This window comes from Ascaphus truei, chromosome 7 (genome assembly GCF_040206685.1).
Source record: "Ascaphus truei isolate aAscTru1 chromosome 7, aAscTru1.hap1, whole genome shotgun sequence".
Lineage (NCBI taxonomy): Eukaryota > Metazoa > Chordata > Amphibia > Anura > Ascaphidae > Ascaphus > Ascaphus truei.
Window position 1 is genome coordinate 90,411,157 of NC_134489.1, and position 20,112 is coordinate 90,431,268.

General features: G+C 44.2%; 1 protein-coding gene across 1 annotated transcript in view; it reads left to right on the plus strand.

Annotated features, from left to right (window-relative positions):
* Window positions 1–19,838, plus strand: part of LOC142500009 (uncharacterized) — a 96,563-nt gene extending 76,725 nt beyond the window's left edge. The window contains exons 2-4 of the mRNA XM_075610064.1: window positions 18,692–18,769; window positions 19,130–19,782; window positions 19,827–19,838. Of these exons, the coding sequence (XP_075466179.1) occupies window positions 18,692–18,769; window positions 19,130–19,782; window positions 19,827–19,838 (743 nt within the window). The remainder of the gene's footprint in view (window positions 1–18,691; window positions 18,770–19,129; window positions 19,783–19,826) is intronic.
* Window positions 19,839–20,112: the final 274 nt, after the last annotated feature.

The window sequence follows — 20,112 nt, forward strand, 5'->3', positions numbered from 1 at the left end:
CTCCCACCTTATAGAGGTAAATAAGAATTTAATCCTAATAGAGGTATATTAGTATTTTATCTGGTAGTGTTAGGACTTGTGAGCAGGGTCTGCCTTGTCGTGGCTCGCAGGCTTACAATGCTTTGGCCAAAGGGTTAAATTAAATGACCCTTTTTCAAGAGAATATATAAGTATTTTACTGTGTATTTTTGTCATATTGGATGTTGCATTGGGCTTCTCTGTCGCTTGTTGTGTACAATTGCCACGCTCAATAGCTCTCCTTTTTGACACATGTAAATATATATTATGTGGGGCTCAGGGGTTCCCAAAAAGAGCTTGCTGGGGTTCTGTGTGTTGTCTGGTGTTATATCTCCACACAATTTCATAGATTGCAATGAAGTGTACACCTTACCACCCACGTGTTTATGTACATCTTCTTTATCCTTCCTCGCTTCTCCCTTTCATTGAATGGTCCTCTCTCACCGTAGTCTATTTTCTCTTAGAATAATTGTATCGATGGAAATGAGATATGAGAGAAGCCAAACCAATTCAATTTATTTGCTTTTTACTACGTACACATACATTAATTCTCTTTAAGGGATTGTATTTAACTGCTATCTACCATTATCCAAGACCTAAGCTGACAAGTATAGAGTACCAGCTATTACTTCTGTTTGGAAGCCAGAGGTTTGAACCATTTATTTTTGCTGCTGACAGTCATCACTATGATTCCTTAAATTCCCAAAGCTTTTCATATGGATTCCACAAGGACAGCCATCATGTCTTAGCTACTGCAATGACAGATGGGATACAATGTATCATGTGATGGATAACACTGGAGCCATAGTACTTAATCCTTCTAATACTAATAGCTACATTATCATAGAGATTTATGAGAATGTCAGTTTCATGTTCCCAGTTCCATTCATGGGTTTTTAAAACTTCAGCTGGAAAAACATGCATCAATCCCATTAATTCTAATTATCATGGTTCATCTTCTCTGCAGTTTTGCACTCCAGAACCTTTCAGTGCAAATTAACGTACCAAAAAAGTGTATTAATTAATATTTGTAGCTTTTAATTTTTGCAAGTGTGTTGTCTGGAAGCAGCTGGCAGTACAGGGCCGTTGCTATTGAATCTTTGCCAAACAAGGGCAGATGTAATTTTGTTATCTCTTGCTTAGTCATTTACGCAAATTAATTTGAACAATTAGCCTTTTACTGGTCCTTCATGAATCATGCAGAAGGGATCTGCAAAAAATTGCTTGTTGACAGGAAAGAATTGGTTAACACAGTAAATTGTATAGGAAGCTTGGGTTTACGTGCAGTTAATTATTTAATGTTCCCAAAGAACAATTGTAATGGATATTTCTTCCTAGATTATTTATAACTGCAGTTCATGGTTGTCAAGATTTTCAGATGATGTATTTAAAATAGTTTTATGAGAGACACTTTAGCAGATCTATTCAGCCATATTCATGGGGTCTTTCACGTTATAGATATCTTGCATTTAACATTTTGAACAGTTTTTTCTATGTACAGTATATACAGATGTAGCAGGCATTATTGCACTTGCTGGCACGCTAGACCCACCCCTCTTTTTTACACGCAACCAATGCATTTATAATGGTAGTTGCTCCCACTGGCTTGTCGTGAGTCCGTCCCACTGCAATGCACCAGCGGGAGCAATAACAGCTGCTACATCTGTATAAGCGTACATTGATATCATAAAGAACGTTTAAGAGAATGCCACATCACCTATTAGCTTACATGCAAGCAAGCAAGCAAGCAAGATAGGAACAGCAAAGGAGTGCGAAATGGAGACACCAAGTCACCAAACCTTTTTTACAGCAACAACTTGAACAAGTATTCATGACATTGCATTGGGAAGAAAAAGGAATCAAAATCAATAGGGAATACTTGAGTCATCTGCAATTTGCAGATGACATTGTTATTTTTTTAAACAAATCCAGAAGATTTCCAGCAACAAACCAGAGAACTTGCTAAAGTAAGTAAGAAAGTGGGTCTCCATATGAATCTCAGCAAGACCAAAGGGATGTTCAACAAATGTGTCAATTCTGCTAAGATCAAAATAAATGTAATAAAACTATGTCTACTTTGGCTGGCAACCTTTGGATGGGAACCTTTAAATGAAACCAATAGGAGACTGAAGATGGATGGAGCACATTTGGAAGAAACAAGACAATATTTAAGGGAACCTTCCACTGTGCCTCAAGAAGAATATTTTTGACCAGTGTATTCTGCGTGTGCCCATGTATGGATGTGAAACTTTAAAAAGACAATTCAGAAGCTTCAGACTCAAAGAAATATGGGACAGGAAACAGAATGAATGGGTTTGAAAGTAAACAAAAGTCTGTGACTTCATCACAAAGGTGAAGAACCTAAAATCGCAGTGGGTCGGACACATCACAAGACATGACCATCATTGCATAAAGATGGTACTCGACTGGAATCCAAGTGATATCAAAATGATGACAAAAAGTAAGATGGTCGTCATGTGTTGGAGTAATTGCAGTACCTGGAAGATTATTGAGGAGGCCTTCATCCCTTATTGGATCAGAAAGAGCATATATATATATATATATATATATATATATATATATATATATACACGTTACCGTTCCAAGGTCTGGTAAAGCAATATGTTCTGGTGGGCCATATGGACATTGGGATATATTGCTGAGTGCCCTTGGAATGCTGTGCATCAAGTTGCGTGATGTCCCGAGTTATTTGTGGACATCATTTGGGGCCACAGTTATGCATTTTCTTTGTGGTTCCTTTTGTTATGTAGTCATGTGACCCCTATTGTCTGCTCCTTTGGCCTTTAGCAGAATGGATGTCAGTTTGCATGATAGGACTGCCTACTATTCTTATAGTGGTCTCATATAGCTGGCACTCTGTTACTTATCAGTACTCCTTTATTTTATTTTCTTTATTGCAGAGGCCGCTGTTTCTAGGACCATATTGGTTTAGAACAGTTCCCTTATGTCTATACTGTATATATTCTGACCCCTCCAGGTACTTGTTAGCTGTTCTTGCATGATTTGCAACAGTGTGGTTGTCATGGACACCACACACAGCAGGGTGTTTGATGATGTAGGCAACAGGGAGGGGCCTTATGTAAGTATAGCCTGGCCTTCGGCAGCTATTGCTAATTCTGGGCCTTTCCTCTGTCAGTCCTGTTAGAACAGGCAGTGGAAAGGTTAATTCCTTCAGTTGGCCTGTTTGTGAGTTTCAGCTCTGAAGTATTGTAGCAATATTCAGAGGCGGGCCTAAGCAACCTGTGAGCATGTTAATCCAAAGGGTGGATATGGGTTGGAACACCCCCTGATGTGTGTGTGAGCCAATCGGTATCCAGCTTTGAGTTGTAATGATTCAAAGCTAGAAACACTCCCTGAGGATATTCAAATTGAGACATATTCCCAAATTCAGTTGGTGATCAGGAGTCTTCAGAGAGAGAGCAAGCCAAGAAGAGTTCTCTCCCTCCTGCCCCACCTGGGTGAGGAGGGAGGGGAAGTTAAGCTGCCATGAGCAGAAATGCAGAGAGCAAGATCAGGCCTATGATGTTCTGCTGTATGCTGTGTATGCTGCTCTGAATAAAGAACCACAGAAAGAAGCTGCTGTGTGTGTGTATCACTGTTCCTGGTGTGAGGAGAATGGAGTGTCAGTGGGGGTCTCTCCTCTGGAGACCCCAGGGGATCCCTACTGGCTGGAGGCACTGCACCACCCAGAGAGAGCAAGGTACCCTGTCCCACACCACCTCCTGTCCTGGTTCTCCCCACAACACCGCGGAGCCCTCAGCCCTCCTGTTTACCAGCAGGTCACAGCACCCAGACCACTCAGAGTGACCAGAAGGAGTGTACCCCCCAATCTCATGTCGGGTGGGGTACCATAGAAGGGTTACATAAGTATGGTCAACACATGATGTCATCACTGCAGGTGTGTGCAATTATTTTAATTAACCAAAGGCAGTACCAGCACTCTGTCTCACAGCTAAAGATACGGAAGAATACCAGTGTAGTGAAAATGAAAAATTTTAAAGGCACTAGCAATAAACTGAAATTATAGCAACAATAGCCAATGTGAAAATTAATATCACCATGGGAAAGGTCAAAGTATAGGGGGTAGAGGGGAAGAAGGAGAAGGGGGAAAAAAACACATGAAACAAAAGGAAAAAAACACAATATGGAAAAAGGAAAGCAAACTAGGGGGGCGACGTTTCGATGGGTGACCTCTTCATCTGGCCCATTCCCCCTGGTCCCAAAGGGTCCCAGAGGTACTTCCCTAAGCCTTCCCTCCCCACTGTCAGATAATCCCACACTATGCTAACAAAATCTATCAATCATGAGTTGTAAATAGGACAAAGTACATATGCAGATATCAGATATCAAACAGTTAATGAAAATGAGCAAACCCTCTGTCCTCTGCTCCTCGTGCTCTGTAGAGCTCTGTTTGAATGCATTGATATTTAAAACCAGAGACAGAACATAAAACACAGACAGAGCTCAGTGCACATCCAGTGAAAATCATACACGGTACAGTGCCTAAATATATATGTATACATATCTATTAAATAAAATGGTCTTTTAGTTTAACATTTTTGGCCAAAATTGTTGTAAGCCCCTGAGCCACTGCACGGCAGACCACAATTTCAGGGGTCCCTAACACTAATATAAATTCTTAATAACCTGTGCAATACCAGGAAGAATGATTTATAATAAATCTGTCAATATTAGTTGCAAAGTTCTAAGTCTGATTGAAGCTTTTAATAACCTGTACATTACCAGGAAAAGCACTCTGTATTCGATTTGTTAACCATACTGCAAGCAAGCAAGTTCCCCTGATTGGGAGATGCTATGGAGTGAGCTTTTAACCATTTAAATGTGGGAGGGGGTAAGCTTCAATTAGGTAGGAGGTTGCCACCCTCCAATCAGCTAAGACTAGCTGAACAAGAATTGTAAAACATACTGTACACCTAACAAGCTCCTATTGAACCCCCAAAATAACCACAACATATATATAAGCATATGAGTGTCACAGAGGAGTGCTACTGAGCATGGCAATATATATTTAAAACCAGAGACAGAACATAAAACACAGACAGAGCTCAGTGCACATCCAGTGAAAATCATACACGGTACAGTGCCTAAATATATATGTATACATATCTATTAAATAAAATGGTCTTTAGCTTAACAATTGTGGCCAAAAATGTTAAACTAAAAGACCATTTTATTTAATAGATATGTATACATATATATTTAGGCACTGTACCGTGTATGATTTTCACTGGATGTGCACTGAGCTCTGTCTGTGTTTTATGTTCTGTCTCTGGTTTTAAATATATATTGCCATGCTCAGTAGCACTCCTCTGTGACACTCATATGCTTATATATATGTTGTGGTTATTTTGGGGGTTCAATAGGAGCTTGTTAGGTGTACAGTATGTTTTTGAATGCATTGATACTAGTATCATTGTCCAACATCCTCTGCACCCCCCCCCCCTTCCAATGTACCTCACCTCTTTCCTCTTTTTTCATCACAATTTCAGTTACTGATCCGTTCCTTCCTCATTTATCTTATTATTTTGAACCAGGTTTTTTCTAGGTATATATTTCTGTGTACACTGCACATACATATATTAATATACATTTCTGATGCACATTTTTGCATAGAGCATGCATCTATATGTATTTATGTACAGTATATACTTTAAAATCTGTTTTGATTACACTATATATTTTCCTTCTAGTGTCTCTGTTCTCTTTCATGCCGCATTTAGACTTAGTATCTTTCTGCATCTGTCTATTAGTTACATTGATGTAGGTTTATTTGATACATCTTCACCTTTAGATATTATTCATCAGCCGTTTTTTATTACTATTATCATTTATCTAAGTAATTATTTTTATTAATTGTTTTCACCCTGCCTCACCACACCCCCTGCTTTTCCATTGGATTCATTTAATCTATATCTATTATATATATATATATATATATATATATATATATATATATATATATATATATGCAAATACAACTGTATGCTCATCTGCATGTCTTAGGCAGGTCTGCATATATATATATATATATTTATAAGCACATTTTTTTTTTTAAATCTTTTTTCCTTTATTGGAGATGCATACAGAAATTACATACAGAGGGTACAATCAATGGGATACATAACAGTCATGGGATAATGGTTCTTAGATTGTGAGGTGAGCGTATAGTCTCAATAAAGTGTTTTGTTGATTTTTTGGTACGGAAAGCAGGGGGGGGGGAGTCTGAGGGGGGGTGATAGATGGGAACGACAGGAGAGGGGGAAGAAGGGGGAGGGGGTGGGGGCAGGTTAACCCCTCTCTCTCTCTCTTTTCGCTTCCCTATCGTGTAGGCTCTTTGGCGTTAGGACTTAGCCGGGGGGTAGGAATCCGGAGCCAGTCCAGGGCTCCCAGGTATTATAGAATTGTGGCATTTTCTGTTTTAACATGGCTGTCAGCTTTTCCATATTCATTACTACATTTATTCTATTGACCAGAGTCCTTCTTGAGGGTGCTTTTATTTGCTTCCAGGCCGCCGCCACCGAGCATCTTGCCGCTGTAAGTATGGCGGATGTCAGCCTGGCCGCGGGGGCTGGGAGATCCTCTATTGGTTTACCCAGCACGTATGTCAGAGGGTCCAGGGGCACCTCCAGGCCCAGGGTTTCATCCAGCAGCCCTTGAACTCTGGTCCAGAACCGCTGAATCTCGGGACATGTCCACCATATGTGAGACATGTCGCCCTTTTATCCACATCCTCTCCAGCACAGGTCTGTTGCGCCGGGGAAGATCTGGCTCAGTCTACTCGGGGTCAGGTACCATTGAAATAGTATTTTGTATATATTTTCTTTTGTAACCGAGCAAATTGAGGTTTTAGGGGCTGCGTCCCAGATGTCCTCCCAGTCCTCGAGGTCTAGCGGTATGCCGAGATCTGTGCACCATTTTTGCATATAAGTATGAGTGGGTGTGGGAAGGGAGTTCTCCAATATGTTATAAATTACTGTGATTAGTCCTTTCTGGTATTCTCTCACACGACAGAGGGACTCAAATTTGGTCAGGGGGGGGGGAATTTTGAGGTCGGGGATAGAGCTCCATGGAAATGCCTTATTTGTAGAAATGTGAAAATGGGGAGGTGGGGGGCTGATAGTTTGATTTTGAGCTCCTGGAAGGACAGAGCTTCATCATCCTCTAACAGATCCGCAACCATGCTAATGTCTAGGTCCTGGAGTTGACCGATCTGAACTTGGGAGCACCCCGGAGGGAAGGCAGGGTTCCCAAGTATGGGGGTGAGTTGAGAGGGGGGTGAAGTTAGGCCGTATTTCCCTCGGTTTTTGGACCAAGTAGACCACGTGCATTTCATCGCCCCCAGTCCAAGCCTCTGGGGGAGTTTTTCCTTGCGGTCCAGGGACCAAAGCAATACGGGGAGAGGGACAGGGGCAACATGACTGGTCTCTATTTCCAGCCAGCAGGCGGAGTCCGGGGGGCAGTTCCACACTACCGCCTGTCTAAGATGGGCTGCGTGGTAGTACCTGATCACGTCCGGCACTCCCAGTCCACCTCTTGATCTTGCAGCCATGAGTACCGACCGCGGGACTCTGGGTTTTCGTTGTTTCCAAATAAAGCATATAATTTGCGTCTGTATATTCCTAAGGTCAGCTAGAGGGATTGGTACTGGGATGGTCTGGAAGTAGTACAGGAGTCGGGGGAGAATATTCATTTTAGCGGAGATGATTCTGCCAAACCAGGATATCTGGTATGTATTCCAAGCTTCTAGATCTTTGTTGATCTGGCTAAAATGGGGAGGATAGTTAGTTTTATATAGCGAGGAATACATTCTAGTAATTTTTATTCCTAGGTATTTTATGTGAGAGGAATTCCTTTTATATTTGTGGTTCGCTTGGAGGAGTTTCCATGTGGGCTCGGGGAGGGATATATTTAGTGCTTCAGATTTGTCCATGTTTATTTTGTAGTCTGAAGCGAGACTAAACTGATCGAGCAGCTTTTGTAGATTGGGAAGGGAGATATGTGGGTTAGCTAAGGTCAGAATAACATCGTCCGCGAAAAGGGATACTTTATAGTCTTTGTCGGCTATGGTTATGCCTGAGATATCTGGGTTCGCTCTGACTTGTGCCGCCAGTGGTTCTATTGAGAGTGCGAAAAGCAGTGGAGATAAGGGGCAACCCTGTCTGGTTCCGTTTCGTATGTGAATCGGGCTGGTTTGTCCTCCTGGCAGCTTTAGATACGCAGTGGGGTTCTGGTATAGTGCCAGAACCCCCTCTAGGAAAGGCCCTGAGAAACCGAATTTGATCATTGTTCGATCAAGGAAGGACCATTTGATACGGTCAAAGGCCTTTTCGGCGTCTAGGCTCAGAATCATGGCCTGGAGTTTATTGAGATGCACGTGGTCAATGATGTTGATAATTTTGCGGGTGTTGTCAGAGGCCTGTCTTCCTGACACAAAACCCACTTGGTCTATATGAATTAGTCGGGGGAGAATAGGGTTTAACCTGTTTGCGAGGATCTTGCTATAGAGTTTCAGATCTGTATTGAGCAGGGAGATTGGTCTGTAGTTACCGCATTGCAGCGGGTCCCTTCCTTCCTTATGAATGATAGCTAAATTGGCAGCCGAAATTGTGCCTGGGATTGGGGCTCCTTCTAGAAAGGAGTTGAACATATCCAGGAGATATGGGGAGAGTGACAATCTAAATTTTTTATAATAGACGTTTGAAAAGCCGTTGGGGCCAGGAGTTTTGGCAATCTTAAGGGTGCTTATGGCTTGCGCCAGTTCTTCCTGGGTGATTGTAGCGTTCAGGGCATTGAGTTCCTCATCGGTAAGAGAGGGGAGCTTGCACTTCTCTAGGAATCGTGAGGCCGAATCCACCTCTGCTGGGGCTTGGTTGTGGGGGTGGAGGTTATACAGCTCCGTATAGTAATTTGCGAATTCTTGGGCAATTTCATTATCTATATATGTAGTGCGACCCTCCTTAGTACGGATTCGTGTGATTTGGGCTCTTGCTTTTATGCCTCGTAGTTTTGATGCTAGTAGTTTGTCGGCCTTATTACCTTTGTCATAGAACCTCTGATTGGTCCATTTGAGCGCTCTCTCCACTTCTTCTAGTTGGGAGTGCTTAAGCTCAGTTCTTGCTTTGTCAAGCGTTCTGAGTGTTTTTTGTGTTGTTGTTCGAGGGAAATTATTTTGTCAGTCTGCTCTTTTTGTGCTTTTAGTTTAGATTTTTTCTTATAGGATGCCAATGAGATTAGGTCGCCTCTGATCGTTGCCTTGTGGGCTTCCCACAGCGTTGACGCTGCGGAGACTGACTCTTTATTTGATGCAAAAAATGAGGTTAATTTGTGCCGAAATGTATCTACAATTTGCAGGTCGTTAAGTAGGGAGTCATTCAATTTCCAATTGTAGAAGGTGTTCTTTACAAAAGGGAGAGAGAGGGTCAAATCGACCGGGGCATGGTCCGACCATGTTATTGGCCCTATATTGGACTGGGAGGACGCCTGGAGAACATTCATGGAACCTTGTAAGTAATCGATCCGCGAGTAAGACTGATGAGGTGCGAGAAGAACGTGTAGTCCCTCTGGCCCACGTGCTGAGCCCTCCAAATATCCGTAAGGGAAAAATTCTGCAGGATTTCCCTGAACCTTTTCGCCTTTTGCTGGTTCTGGGATGTGTTTTGGGCAGAGGGCAAGGAGGATTTGTGCTGCTCTGGCGACAGTACCATATTAAAGTCCCCGACTACCAATAGCGAGGTGAGCACTGTTTGATCCAGGGGTTCTAAAAGGCCCTGAAGAAATTGTGCTTGATTTTCGTTGGGTGCGTAGATATTTAGTATGGAAAGGGGGTTTCCCGACAGGGCTCCTTGTAGGAGTAGGTAACGTCCCTCTGGATCTCGGGATATATTGGTGGGAACAAATGGAACGTTATTTTTAATTAGAATGGCTACTCCTTTTCTTTACGGGGGACGAGGCGTAGAAGGCCTGAGGGAAGGTTTGTTTAAATGTGTTAGGAGGGTCATTGGAATTAAAGTGAGTCTCTTGTATACAGACTATATCGGTCTTGGTTTTTTTGAGTTCTTGTAGCGCTAGCTTGCGTTTCCTGACTGAGTTGAGGCCCTTAACATTGAGGGAGATAATTTTAATTGACGGCATTATGGGGGGATGTTTTTCCCAGGGTTGTGGGGCCTGGGTCCCGTATTATTCCCATGATGGGGGAGGATTGTTTTTTTGTTCTGGGAGGGGTTGGTAGGTATGTTGGCTGATCTATGAAGCAGGGTGCTGTGGGGAGCGAGAGAGGGGTGGGGTGGGAGGGGGATGGGAAGGACCGGGTGGGGGGGGGGGGGTAGGCCACACACATAGGGAAAGAAAGAGGTGGGCTTTTGAAGAGCCCAATTGTTGTTCTCCTTGGCACCTTTGTGTCAGGGAGTTGGGGAATACGTCCCCTGGAGGTCCGTCTGGAGTGCCAATCGCGGGGCAATTCCAGGATGGGAGGTCCGACACCCTCCCCGTGCAGTTGAGCTGGGGGGCAGGGGTTGTGACCCTTCTTATTTGGTTATGTGGTCTACAACTTCATGAGCTTCACGTTTGCATAAGTGAAGCTAAACCAATTATCAACATCTACATATTGCTGGCTGGAAATTATCTTTTCTGGCGCTGAGGTGAGGTGTTTGAAGAATGTACTTGCAATCTCTTCTGTTGAGCAGTGACCTCAGGAAAAGGAGAGAAAAAAGACAAAACATGCAGGGAACCTGCAATGGTGTATTACCCAAGGGATGACAGGATTATGCAATGAAGGAGCAATTTATTACATTAAAATGACAAGGTTAAAATAACCATGGGTGACAATTAATAAACATACATATAAAATACATATAAAATGCAAATTAAACTAATTAGATGGTGGACATGTGCCTTAGCACTCTCTTGCACTACGGTGCTTGGTCCAACAATTCTTCTTCTTTGCTCCGTCTGGTCTAAAATTGAAATCCTACTCACCAGAAGTGAATAGGAAATAAGCACTTGGTTTTATGGTCTTTGCTGTTGATATCGCCGTTCGCCTGGTGCTGTGGTGGTCTCTGCTGCCGGGGGATCCGATTCAGTGCTCCTGCATGCCTTGCTTCCTGGATTACACACGATCCGCATGGCGCGATGACTTCACCAGTATTGAGGGAGAGGGGGGGAGAGGGGGGGGAGGCCTCCTGGGGGACTGACAGCAGGGTGAGAGTTGCTGAGCATCAGGCTGTGCTTTTCTGTCACCCCTGTAGCATCTCATGTTTAGGTCATGAGGTCAATACTACTTATGACCCTGTGGTTATGCACAGTGCCCCTTTATCCCTTGTCATCCTTTTCAGCAAAGCCCTCACGCTTTTAAGTCAAGAGGCTGTGGTCACTCGGCTTCGACACCTTATCCCTGAGTCATTTTCAGATTAGTCAGGGACAGGGGGCTTTCGGGGGGGGGGTAGGGGGGAGGGTGGACGAGGGAGGGGGGGAGGTGGGTGGGGGGGGAGGGGAGGAGGGGAGTGGGGGGGGGGAAGAGATGGGGTGGGGGTGGGGGGGGGAGGATACTTCTCCCTCTTGGTTGTGCCGGGTTAGCCAACGGGTAGTGCTACTGTTTCTATCGCTTTGGCAGACTCAGGGAGCTGATTGCCATCAGAGTGGGGGGGGGAAGATGGGGGGGGAGGGGGAGGGAGAGGGTGGGGGGGTGTAGGGGAAGGATGGCTGGGGGGGGAGGGGTGGTTGGGGTGGAGGGGGGAGGGGGATGGGGAAGGGACATCATGGGGCACAGTCTTGTTCCCCTAGGATGGCAGGGGTTTGCTGGAGGGAGAGAGTACCCAATGGGAGAGGCCGGGGGGCATCTGTCGCCCATATCTACCTGACGGGGGGGAGGGGTATGTAGGGGGGGGCTCCGCGCATATGACCTGATTTCCATGGTTACCAGCGGAAGAGCGTCCATTGTCCGTGCCCAGGAGTCCAGGGTCTTGGGTTGTCTGAGGGTCCGCCATTGGGGGTCCAGGGAGAGGGGGGGGGGCCTGGGAAGTTTTTTGTAAGGTCCTGGACTTTTCCTCAAAGTGGGGGCGTTTGGCCTTGTTGAGAGTTTTTCCTCAGCTTTGGGACTTTAAGGTCTTCGCTGTCGAATCACGCGGGTCGTATGGGCAGCGCCCGCTATCCCTGCTGGTGCGGTTCTGTGGATGGATCGATCAGCTCTCGGCGCCATCTTGTAACAGATCCTCGGGAGCGGCTCATCAGCGGTGATGGGTGGACGTCGTCTGGATCGCGGTGTCGTCCAGCGTGGAGAGGGGAGAAGGGGGAGGTAAGGAGGGGAGGGAGGGATGCGTGTGGAGGGGGAGACCAATTGGGTATGGAGGGGGGGGGTTGTGGAGGGGGGAGGCAGAGGGAAGGGGAGAGGGGGAAGGTGAGAGGGGGGTGTGGGGGGGTGAGGGAGGGGGGGAGGGTGGTGAGGGGGGCGATAGAGGGAGGGGGAAGCAGGATACGGGCAGCTGCGTTGCCTCTTAGATGGTCAGAGGTTTGAGGCAGAAGGGAGATAGCGTAGGTGAGTTGGGTATTTGGTGAGGCCAGCTGGTCTTTCAAGTCTCAGGCTCCGGTTCACTGGATCCGTTGGTTGGCGAGTCTTTCGGATGCCCGGGGAGTCTCGGAGGGGCCAGGTCTTGTTCCTCGGGGGGCCCTCTCTTCTCCTCGTGGGGGGGAGATGCCGATGACTTTAAGGAAGTCGTTCGTATCAGCGGGATCCGAAATGGTGTAGAAAGGTCCGTTTCTCGTTACGATAAGTTTAAAAGGGAATCCTCATCGGTAGGAGATCCCTTGATCACGGAGGAGGGCTGTAAGGGGTTTCATGTCCATGCGTTTCAGGACCGTAGACCGGGATAAGTCACTGTAGACTTGGACAGCGTGGTCGGCCATTTTAAGATTTCTCGCGTTTCTCGCTGCCGCCGCAAGCTTTTCTTTGGTCGAATATACGTGATACCGAACGATCACGTCTCGGGGGCGTTTGGGATCGGGGGATTTCAGGCCCAGGGCTCTATGTGCTCTGTCGAGCTGAAGCTCATGCTCTGTTACTGTAGGTCAGGGACCAGGCTCAGAAAGAGACTCTTCAGATAGGGCTTGAGGGATTCTGGTGTGACTGACTCTGGAATCCCCCTGAAACGTAGGTTCTGCCTCCGGTCTCTATTTTCCTGGTCTTCAATAGAGCTTTTAAGAGCAGCAATCTCGTGCCCCATTTGGGCCATGTCGTCTTCCATGTTGGAATGAGCGTCTGAGATGGTGGTGATTTGGGCCTCCACTGCATCTGTCCTCGTGGCGAGGGTGCTCAGGTCCGCCCGTATGTCCCTCAGGACTTTCTCTAGGTCCTCTATGAACCCCCGTCACATGCGCTGGAGCAGCTCCTCAAAGAACTCCTTGCTGAATTCCTGGGGGGCCGGGGCCGCTTGGCCCAGAGTTGCGGCCTCCGCGGCATGTTCCTGCTCCTCGGCGCCATCTTGTGAGTCCAAGGATGGATCCAGCGGGCGCGGGTTTGGTTGGAAAAATTTAGACACGGGATTCTGAGCCTTCTTCTGCTGTTTCCCCGCCATGCCTGAGGTTTTGGGGGGGTTCTGGACACTTTTGGGGGGTCTCTGCGGTGTTTGGGGTGTGCTGCTATGTCTCTTCGTGGGGAGGGTGTCGGGAGCTCATCTCCTAAGCATATTTTTTAAAAACTGATTTAATATTTTAATTATTTACAAATTTTATAAAGGTTTTTAAGGTTTTTAAAAATTCCTTTTTGGTTTGATGGAATAGTACAGAGAGTTTGGTGTCTTCACATGTTGATTTCATCATATTCATCTTAGTTTCATTATGTATTCATTAACTTTATATATATGTCAGCCACGACAAATATTGTATTCAGCTGTTTCTACCATTAGAGGCAATTACTGCAGCTATAATAAGTCAGTTCAGCAACTACAATTTTATCCTTGAGAAAGTCACTTTCAGTGACGAAACGCGTTGGAACGTCGTTACATCATCACGCAGCTACGCAGTGACGCGGTTACGCATTCTGAGGAACATCGAATACAGATTGCTGCTCCATATCCGGGTACAGAGGGAAGCGTTGGAAACACGCAATTGCCCAAACGCCCAAGCGAGGTGCCCAAACGAGGTTTAACACGGAGGATCACTGAGTACAGATCGCTAGTCTGGATCCGGGGATACAAGCATACTTTGGAGACACACACTCGGTACCTGAGCGAGGTCTGATATAGAGGGAGACATCACCTCTTCATGAGGTTTGGTATACAGTCAGGTATGTTTATGCTATAGGAGGGACTTTGTTTCTTCCATTGAATATTGTTTCACAGCGGAATCAGACCGCACGTTGGGGAGAACTATCCCGTGCTCCACTAGGGCTGTCAATATTGCATAGATTATACATCTGACAAGAATTGCTCTATAATTGGGGACTTTTTGATTCCCAGCTGTTATTAGCCATATGGACTGGCACCAACCATTATTATACTCAGTGTTTATCCTCTATTTCGTTTCCTCGCTCTATCTGTTCCACAGATTTATATATGTCAATTGCTTAATGCTGCTGATGATTATTTATACTGCATATTGATTGCTTTTTAATCACACCGGTCTAACATTAGTCTTTAAGACTACTCTAGTTATTAAATAATAAAATCCACTCTACATTTTATATACGGAAATGGCGCTTCTTTCTGTTTTGTTTTTGGTTTAAGCTATTGGTCAGGCTGGACCATATAGAAGATTTGCCTAGTCCGTATAGACTGTTCCTATGCTAACACTAGCATTTCATCTATACACTATTCATTCACTTATTTGAACACTCACTATATCACTTATCAATCACTCACTAGCGCTACTATATATATATATATATATATATATATATATATATATATATATATATATATATATATATATATGTAGAGGTATCAGTACCGTGTTAGCCGAGCTTCAATAATCAAAAAATAAATAGATGATACCGTTCTGTGGCTAACGAAATGCTTTTATTTGTGCGAGCTTTCGAGATACACTGATCTCTTCTTCCGGCGATGTTACAATGAATGAAGCAAAAGGTATACTTAAAAACAGTGTCTCTTGGAATGTTATCTGTGCTGTTCCTTCCCCCGGTGTGGATGTGTTTTATGGCTAGAGGTGTCAAAAGGTTACTGTGAAAGCAAGTGAAAAAAGAGTGTGTATGTGTATCAGTGTGAATAAAAATGAATGGAGAGCCCACAGTATATACAGTGCTTTACACAAGGTGTGTGTGGAGTGGGAGTGGATATAAATGGTGTGGGTGGGTGTGGAAATGTGAGAGTTTGTAGCACAACTAAAAGTGTGTGTGGATACTAAGTGGTCCCTATTGGTGTATAGGAATGGAAAAACAAGGATTAATAGTATGTGTGAGAGACAGCTGTGTGTCCATACATATAGCACAGTTTGTACAGACATGGCCTTTAGCGCTCATGGGGCCTCATGCAGTACGCGTCGATTATGTGAAATCGGCAATCTTACCGATTAGTCATGTTATTGGCGATTTTTCCTCTCCGTATGCAGTAAGTGCCGAATACATTCAAAATCAAGCCGAAAACAAATCCGCCCACTCTCACGATGATTAGCCGATCACACACAGGTGTATCGGCGTGCGTGGCGCGGTGCTGTTAGGTTGCCCAATCACAAATCTTGCTGAATCAGGCGAAACAAGCATGTTTTGGATTGCGCGCCATATTTAAAGGCAACGTGTACTGCTAATCATTCTCTGTGTTGTTGGGAGTGAGAGAGAGAGAGACGCACAGAGCTGGCTGTTTGAACATTTGCATATTGACTGAGAGACTTGTTGTGTATTGGGTGAGCTTTGTCCATTGTTGTTTTGTTTACATCTTTGTCTTGTTTTATATGTGGAAGTGTTTCGTGTGATTGGCTGTACATTTCTTGTCTGTTTTTTGTGAGTGCTGGAAGTATGCCCGCAAAGCGTGGGAAGAGTGATGCTGGTGGGAGTGGGAGTGCTACTCGTGCGAGTACGCGTCGGAGTGAACGTACTGTTCAGGGGAGTGATGTTGCTGAGAGTGAGAGTGGTGTTGCAGGGAGTGGGAGTGCTGGTGCTGCGAGTGGTGTTGCTGGGAGTGGGAGTGCTGTTGCTGGGAGTGGGAGTGCTGTTGCTGGGAGTGGGAGTGCTGTTGCTGGGAGTGGGAGTGCTGTTGCTGGGAGTGGGAGTGCTGGTGCTGGGAGTGCTGGTGCTAGGAGTGTGAGTGCTGGTGCTAGGAGTGTGAGTGCTGTTCTAGGAGTGGGAGTGCTGGTGCTAGGAGTGGGAGTGCTGGTGCTAGGAGTGGGAGTGCTGGTGCTGGGAGTGCTGCTGGTGGCGCAGTTGCTGATGGGGTGGATGGTGGTGGCGTGCTTGCTGGTGGGCAGCTTTTGGAGGCTCTTCCATTGGAAGAAGGAGAGTCCAGTCAGCACCAGCCAAGCTCTGACCCTAAACCTGCTCGGAAGAAACGTGTGGAGAAGCCACGTAATCCTCGCTTCAATGACCAGGAAAATACAGCTCTTGTCACTGGCATTCTGGAGCACTATGACAGTATATATGGACATTTACTAGGTAAGTGTACCTTTACATTTATTATTCAAATACATGTGATCCTAGGTCATCTGAGTTTTGTTCATATGCAAATATGGGTTCACAATATCTTTCTATGTTAATTAGTGTGGAAACACAGCTTTTTATCATGCGTTACAAGGACAACTAAACACAGGTGGTCAATTTGCCATAACTGCATACAATATGAATGCAAGCTTGCTTACATGTATAGGTTTAGTAGTGAATGCTCATGTGCTTCACATATTACACCTAAAACAGCATGTTTGCTATCTCTTGGAACAGCTAGCAGTGTAGGAAACTGGTGCTTCTATTATTATTAATTTACCTCATATATTTTATATGTTTTTCAAGGGCGGACAAGTTCAGCAAGCAGAAAAGAAATGTGGGACACAATAGTCATTGGTGTCAATGCGTGTGGGAATCATGTGAGGGACAAGCGGAGTTGTCACAAGAGATTTGATGATATTAGGTCCAAATTGAAAAAGAAAATACAACACCAACGCGTGCATGCTACTGGCACTGGAGGTGGGCCCACACCACAACGTCTCATATTAAGTCCATTGGAGGAGCTGCTTCGGGCAAAATTACTTCCCGTCGTCGTGGAAGGCTTACCTGGTGACCGTGATATTGGAATTTATCCCTCACAATTTCCACCAGGTGAGAAATATTAATGTACTAGGCGTGTCGTTGCTTACAGTTATTTTGATATTTACACTGCTTTTTATACTGTCTTCACAATATAAGCATACCTGCATCTATATATGTATATGTCTGATTCTGTATATATATATATATCTAAATAGACATATATGTTGTAGTCCTACTAAAAGCAGTAACTAATATAGCACGTGCCATTGCGTGCTCATTTACATGTGAATTCCCAAAATGCATTGCTGCAGTGGAAGCAATTGATGGTGGGCGAAGATGGGGAACAACAGGGTAGTACACATGTGTAACACATGTTAATGAGAAATTATTACTAGCTACAGTAATATGTAGAATATTATTGTGTATTTTATTTATTTTACTCCGACAAACATGACATTACTGCCTATTTTAAGCATGCATCAAATATATTGCATGCAACGGCCTACAAACATCACTTGCACTAACACATCTATAGTTGTTAATGAAAAGGTCCATTTTTGATTTAAGTCATATACAGACAGCATAATGAGGCACACGTATCATATGTTATGTCATTGTTTTCATAACTTAAAAACTGCACACGACTATTTAGCTCATCTACCATTGTGTTAAAGCAGCTGCAATTAATATCTCATCACAGCATACACTTCAACAGAGGGGGTGGGGTTCAGCACACACACTAATTACAGCCTCATTTTAGGGTCAACTTAGTTCACACCATTTTCACCTGTTTCAAGTAATTGAAAGGTGTGGCTGATTAGGCTTTTTGGGGAAGGGAATACCGTTCTTACAACCTGACTAGCACAACTGAAGTTAATCACACTCATTTGAAAGCTTCACTTTAGCTACTAAATGCCCCAACAACTCATTACTTATCAAAGCGTACGTCCCACATTAGTTCACTCATATCTATAGTTGAACTACTATCAACGACACATTATCACACACTGCATGTCTTGTCTTGTTGAGTCACAGCCACATTCAGGTGTGCCACATCTTATATTAATGTACCACACATATCCTCTACCAAAAACAAAACTTTTTCCAATATGACCACCTTCATGATAACCATTGTGAATGGTCATCTCATGATAGTTATGTACATTATGATACTGATATCACTACACAACATATGATTTTTATGTACAAATTTAATCTATTTATCCTCACGCATTACTGCAGAAACATAGTATGTTGTATGTTAGGGAACTCAAAACTTCTAACTACACAGGCATGTACATTGTTATTACAACTATTTATGTTCACTTTCACACACACATTTTGGGTAAAGGAACTGATGCTGTTAGGTACTCATAAATACAGAACATACAATAAGTGTTTGTTCAATATTTACACATGTAATTGTAAAACTAATGTTATTGTTAAATATAGTTGCCCCTGGAGGACATGTGTCACCTGAGACGGAACAAGTGTCTTCACCTGGGTCAGCCAGCTCAACACACCTAGAAGGTGAGTGTATCAGTTGGTGGCCATATAATATGTGCTCTTCTATATGTTATGTTGTCATGTTCATTATTTGTTTAGCACATCTTCTTTAAATAGGATTTCTTAGTGTATGTGAAAATGAAGTGTAAGGCAACATGTGTTACTGATGTTAACTATCGTGTAGGAGTTGAGAGTTTAGAGCAAGTTTTCATTCATTCATATTTCATACTGAGTCCAAACATTATTCTTAAGTCAAGGTAGTTTTTAATGTGAGGTTATAAAACTTATGGAAACATGTTAGTTGTTACTTATGACACAGTAGAATTACATAGTAACACAGCAGAGATTAACATTACATTTAATAATGTGTACATTTATTTGTAGAACATGATGAAGAGGATTATGATGATGATGATGATGATGATGACGCCACCGCCATAGACACACAAATAGAAGCAAGTGACCATGAAGACGTTCCAATTGAAACTGTTTTACCGCCAAATCGTCCAGCAAATACGACATACGATGCAATTGTAGCTTCTGAGGGAAAAATTGTGGAAGCAGAAAATCGTCGCCATTCTGACCTCATGACAGTGCTGGAAAGGATGATTGCACTGCAGGAAGAAACAGTTTCACAATTGGCACATCTCCACAGAGTCTTCATTGAAGTGCCGAAACAGTTGCAAAAAATCAACACCTCATTCGAAGCATTAGTAGTTCAGCAAACACAAGCTAATTACTTGAGAATGACGAATGTAGCACAATTCAACTTGAACAGCTCACAGGCAGGATCTGTTCATGCTGGTCAGTTTTCACCACATGCTTCTGATCTTCATTCACCAGGTCCAAATGTTACCGGTCAAGTAGCAGACATTGCTGTGCAGGTTCCTGACGACATACTACCGCTGCCATCTGTACAAAATCAGCAGCTGACACCTACAAAGGAGCCCACAAAAACAAAATACAAGCAGTTACTACTGACCAGTTTTTGGTCAAAAACAACAAAAGACACACATGAAACAGACCAACCATCACTTGTGCAGTGTCTACCAACTTGCTCACATGTGTCAGTGGGCACAAGCCCTGTCGGTGAGTCACTGGCCACAAGCCCTGTAGGTGAATCACTGCCCAAAAGCCCTGTAGGGGAATCACTGCCCAAAAGCCCTGTAGGTGAATCACTGCCCAAAAGCCCTGTAGGTGAATCACTGCCCAAAATCCCTGTAGGTGAATCACTGCCCAAAAGCCCTGTAGGTGAGTCACTGGCCACAAGCCCTGTAGGTGAATCACTGGCCACAAGCCCTGCCCGAGAAGTGCCAGAGGCCACTCAAAGTGGCTCTGTTGTAGCTAAAGTTGGTGGCAAACGAAAA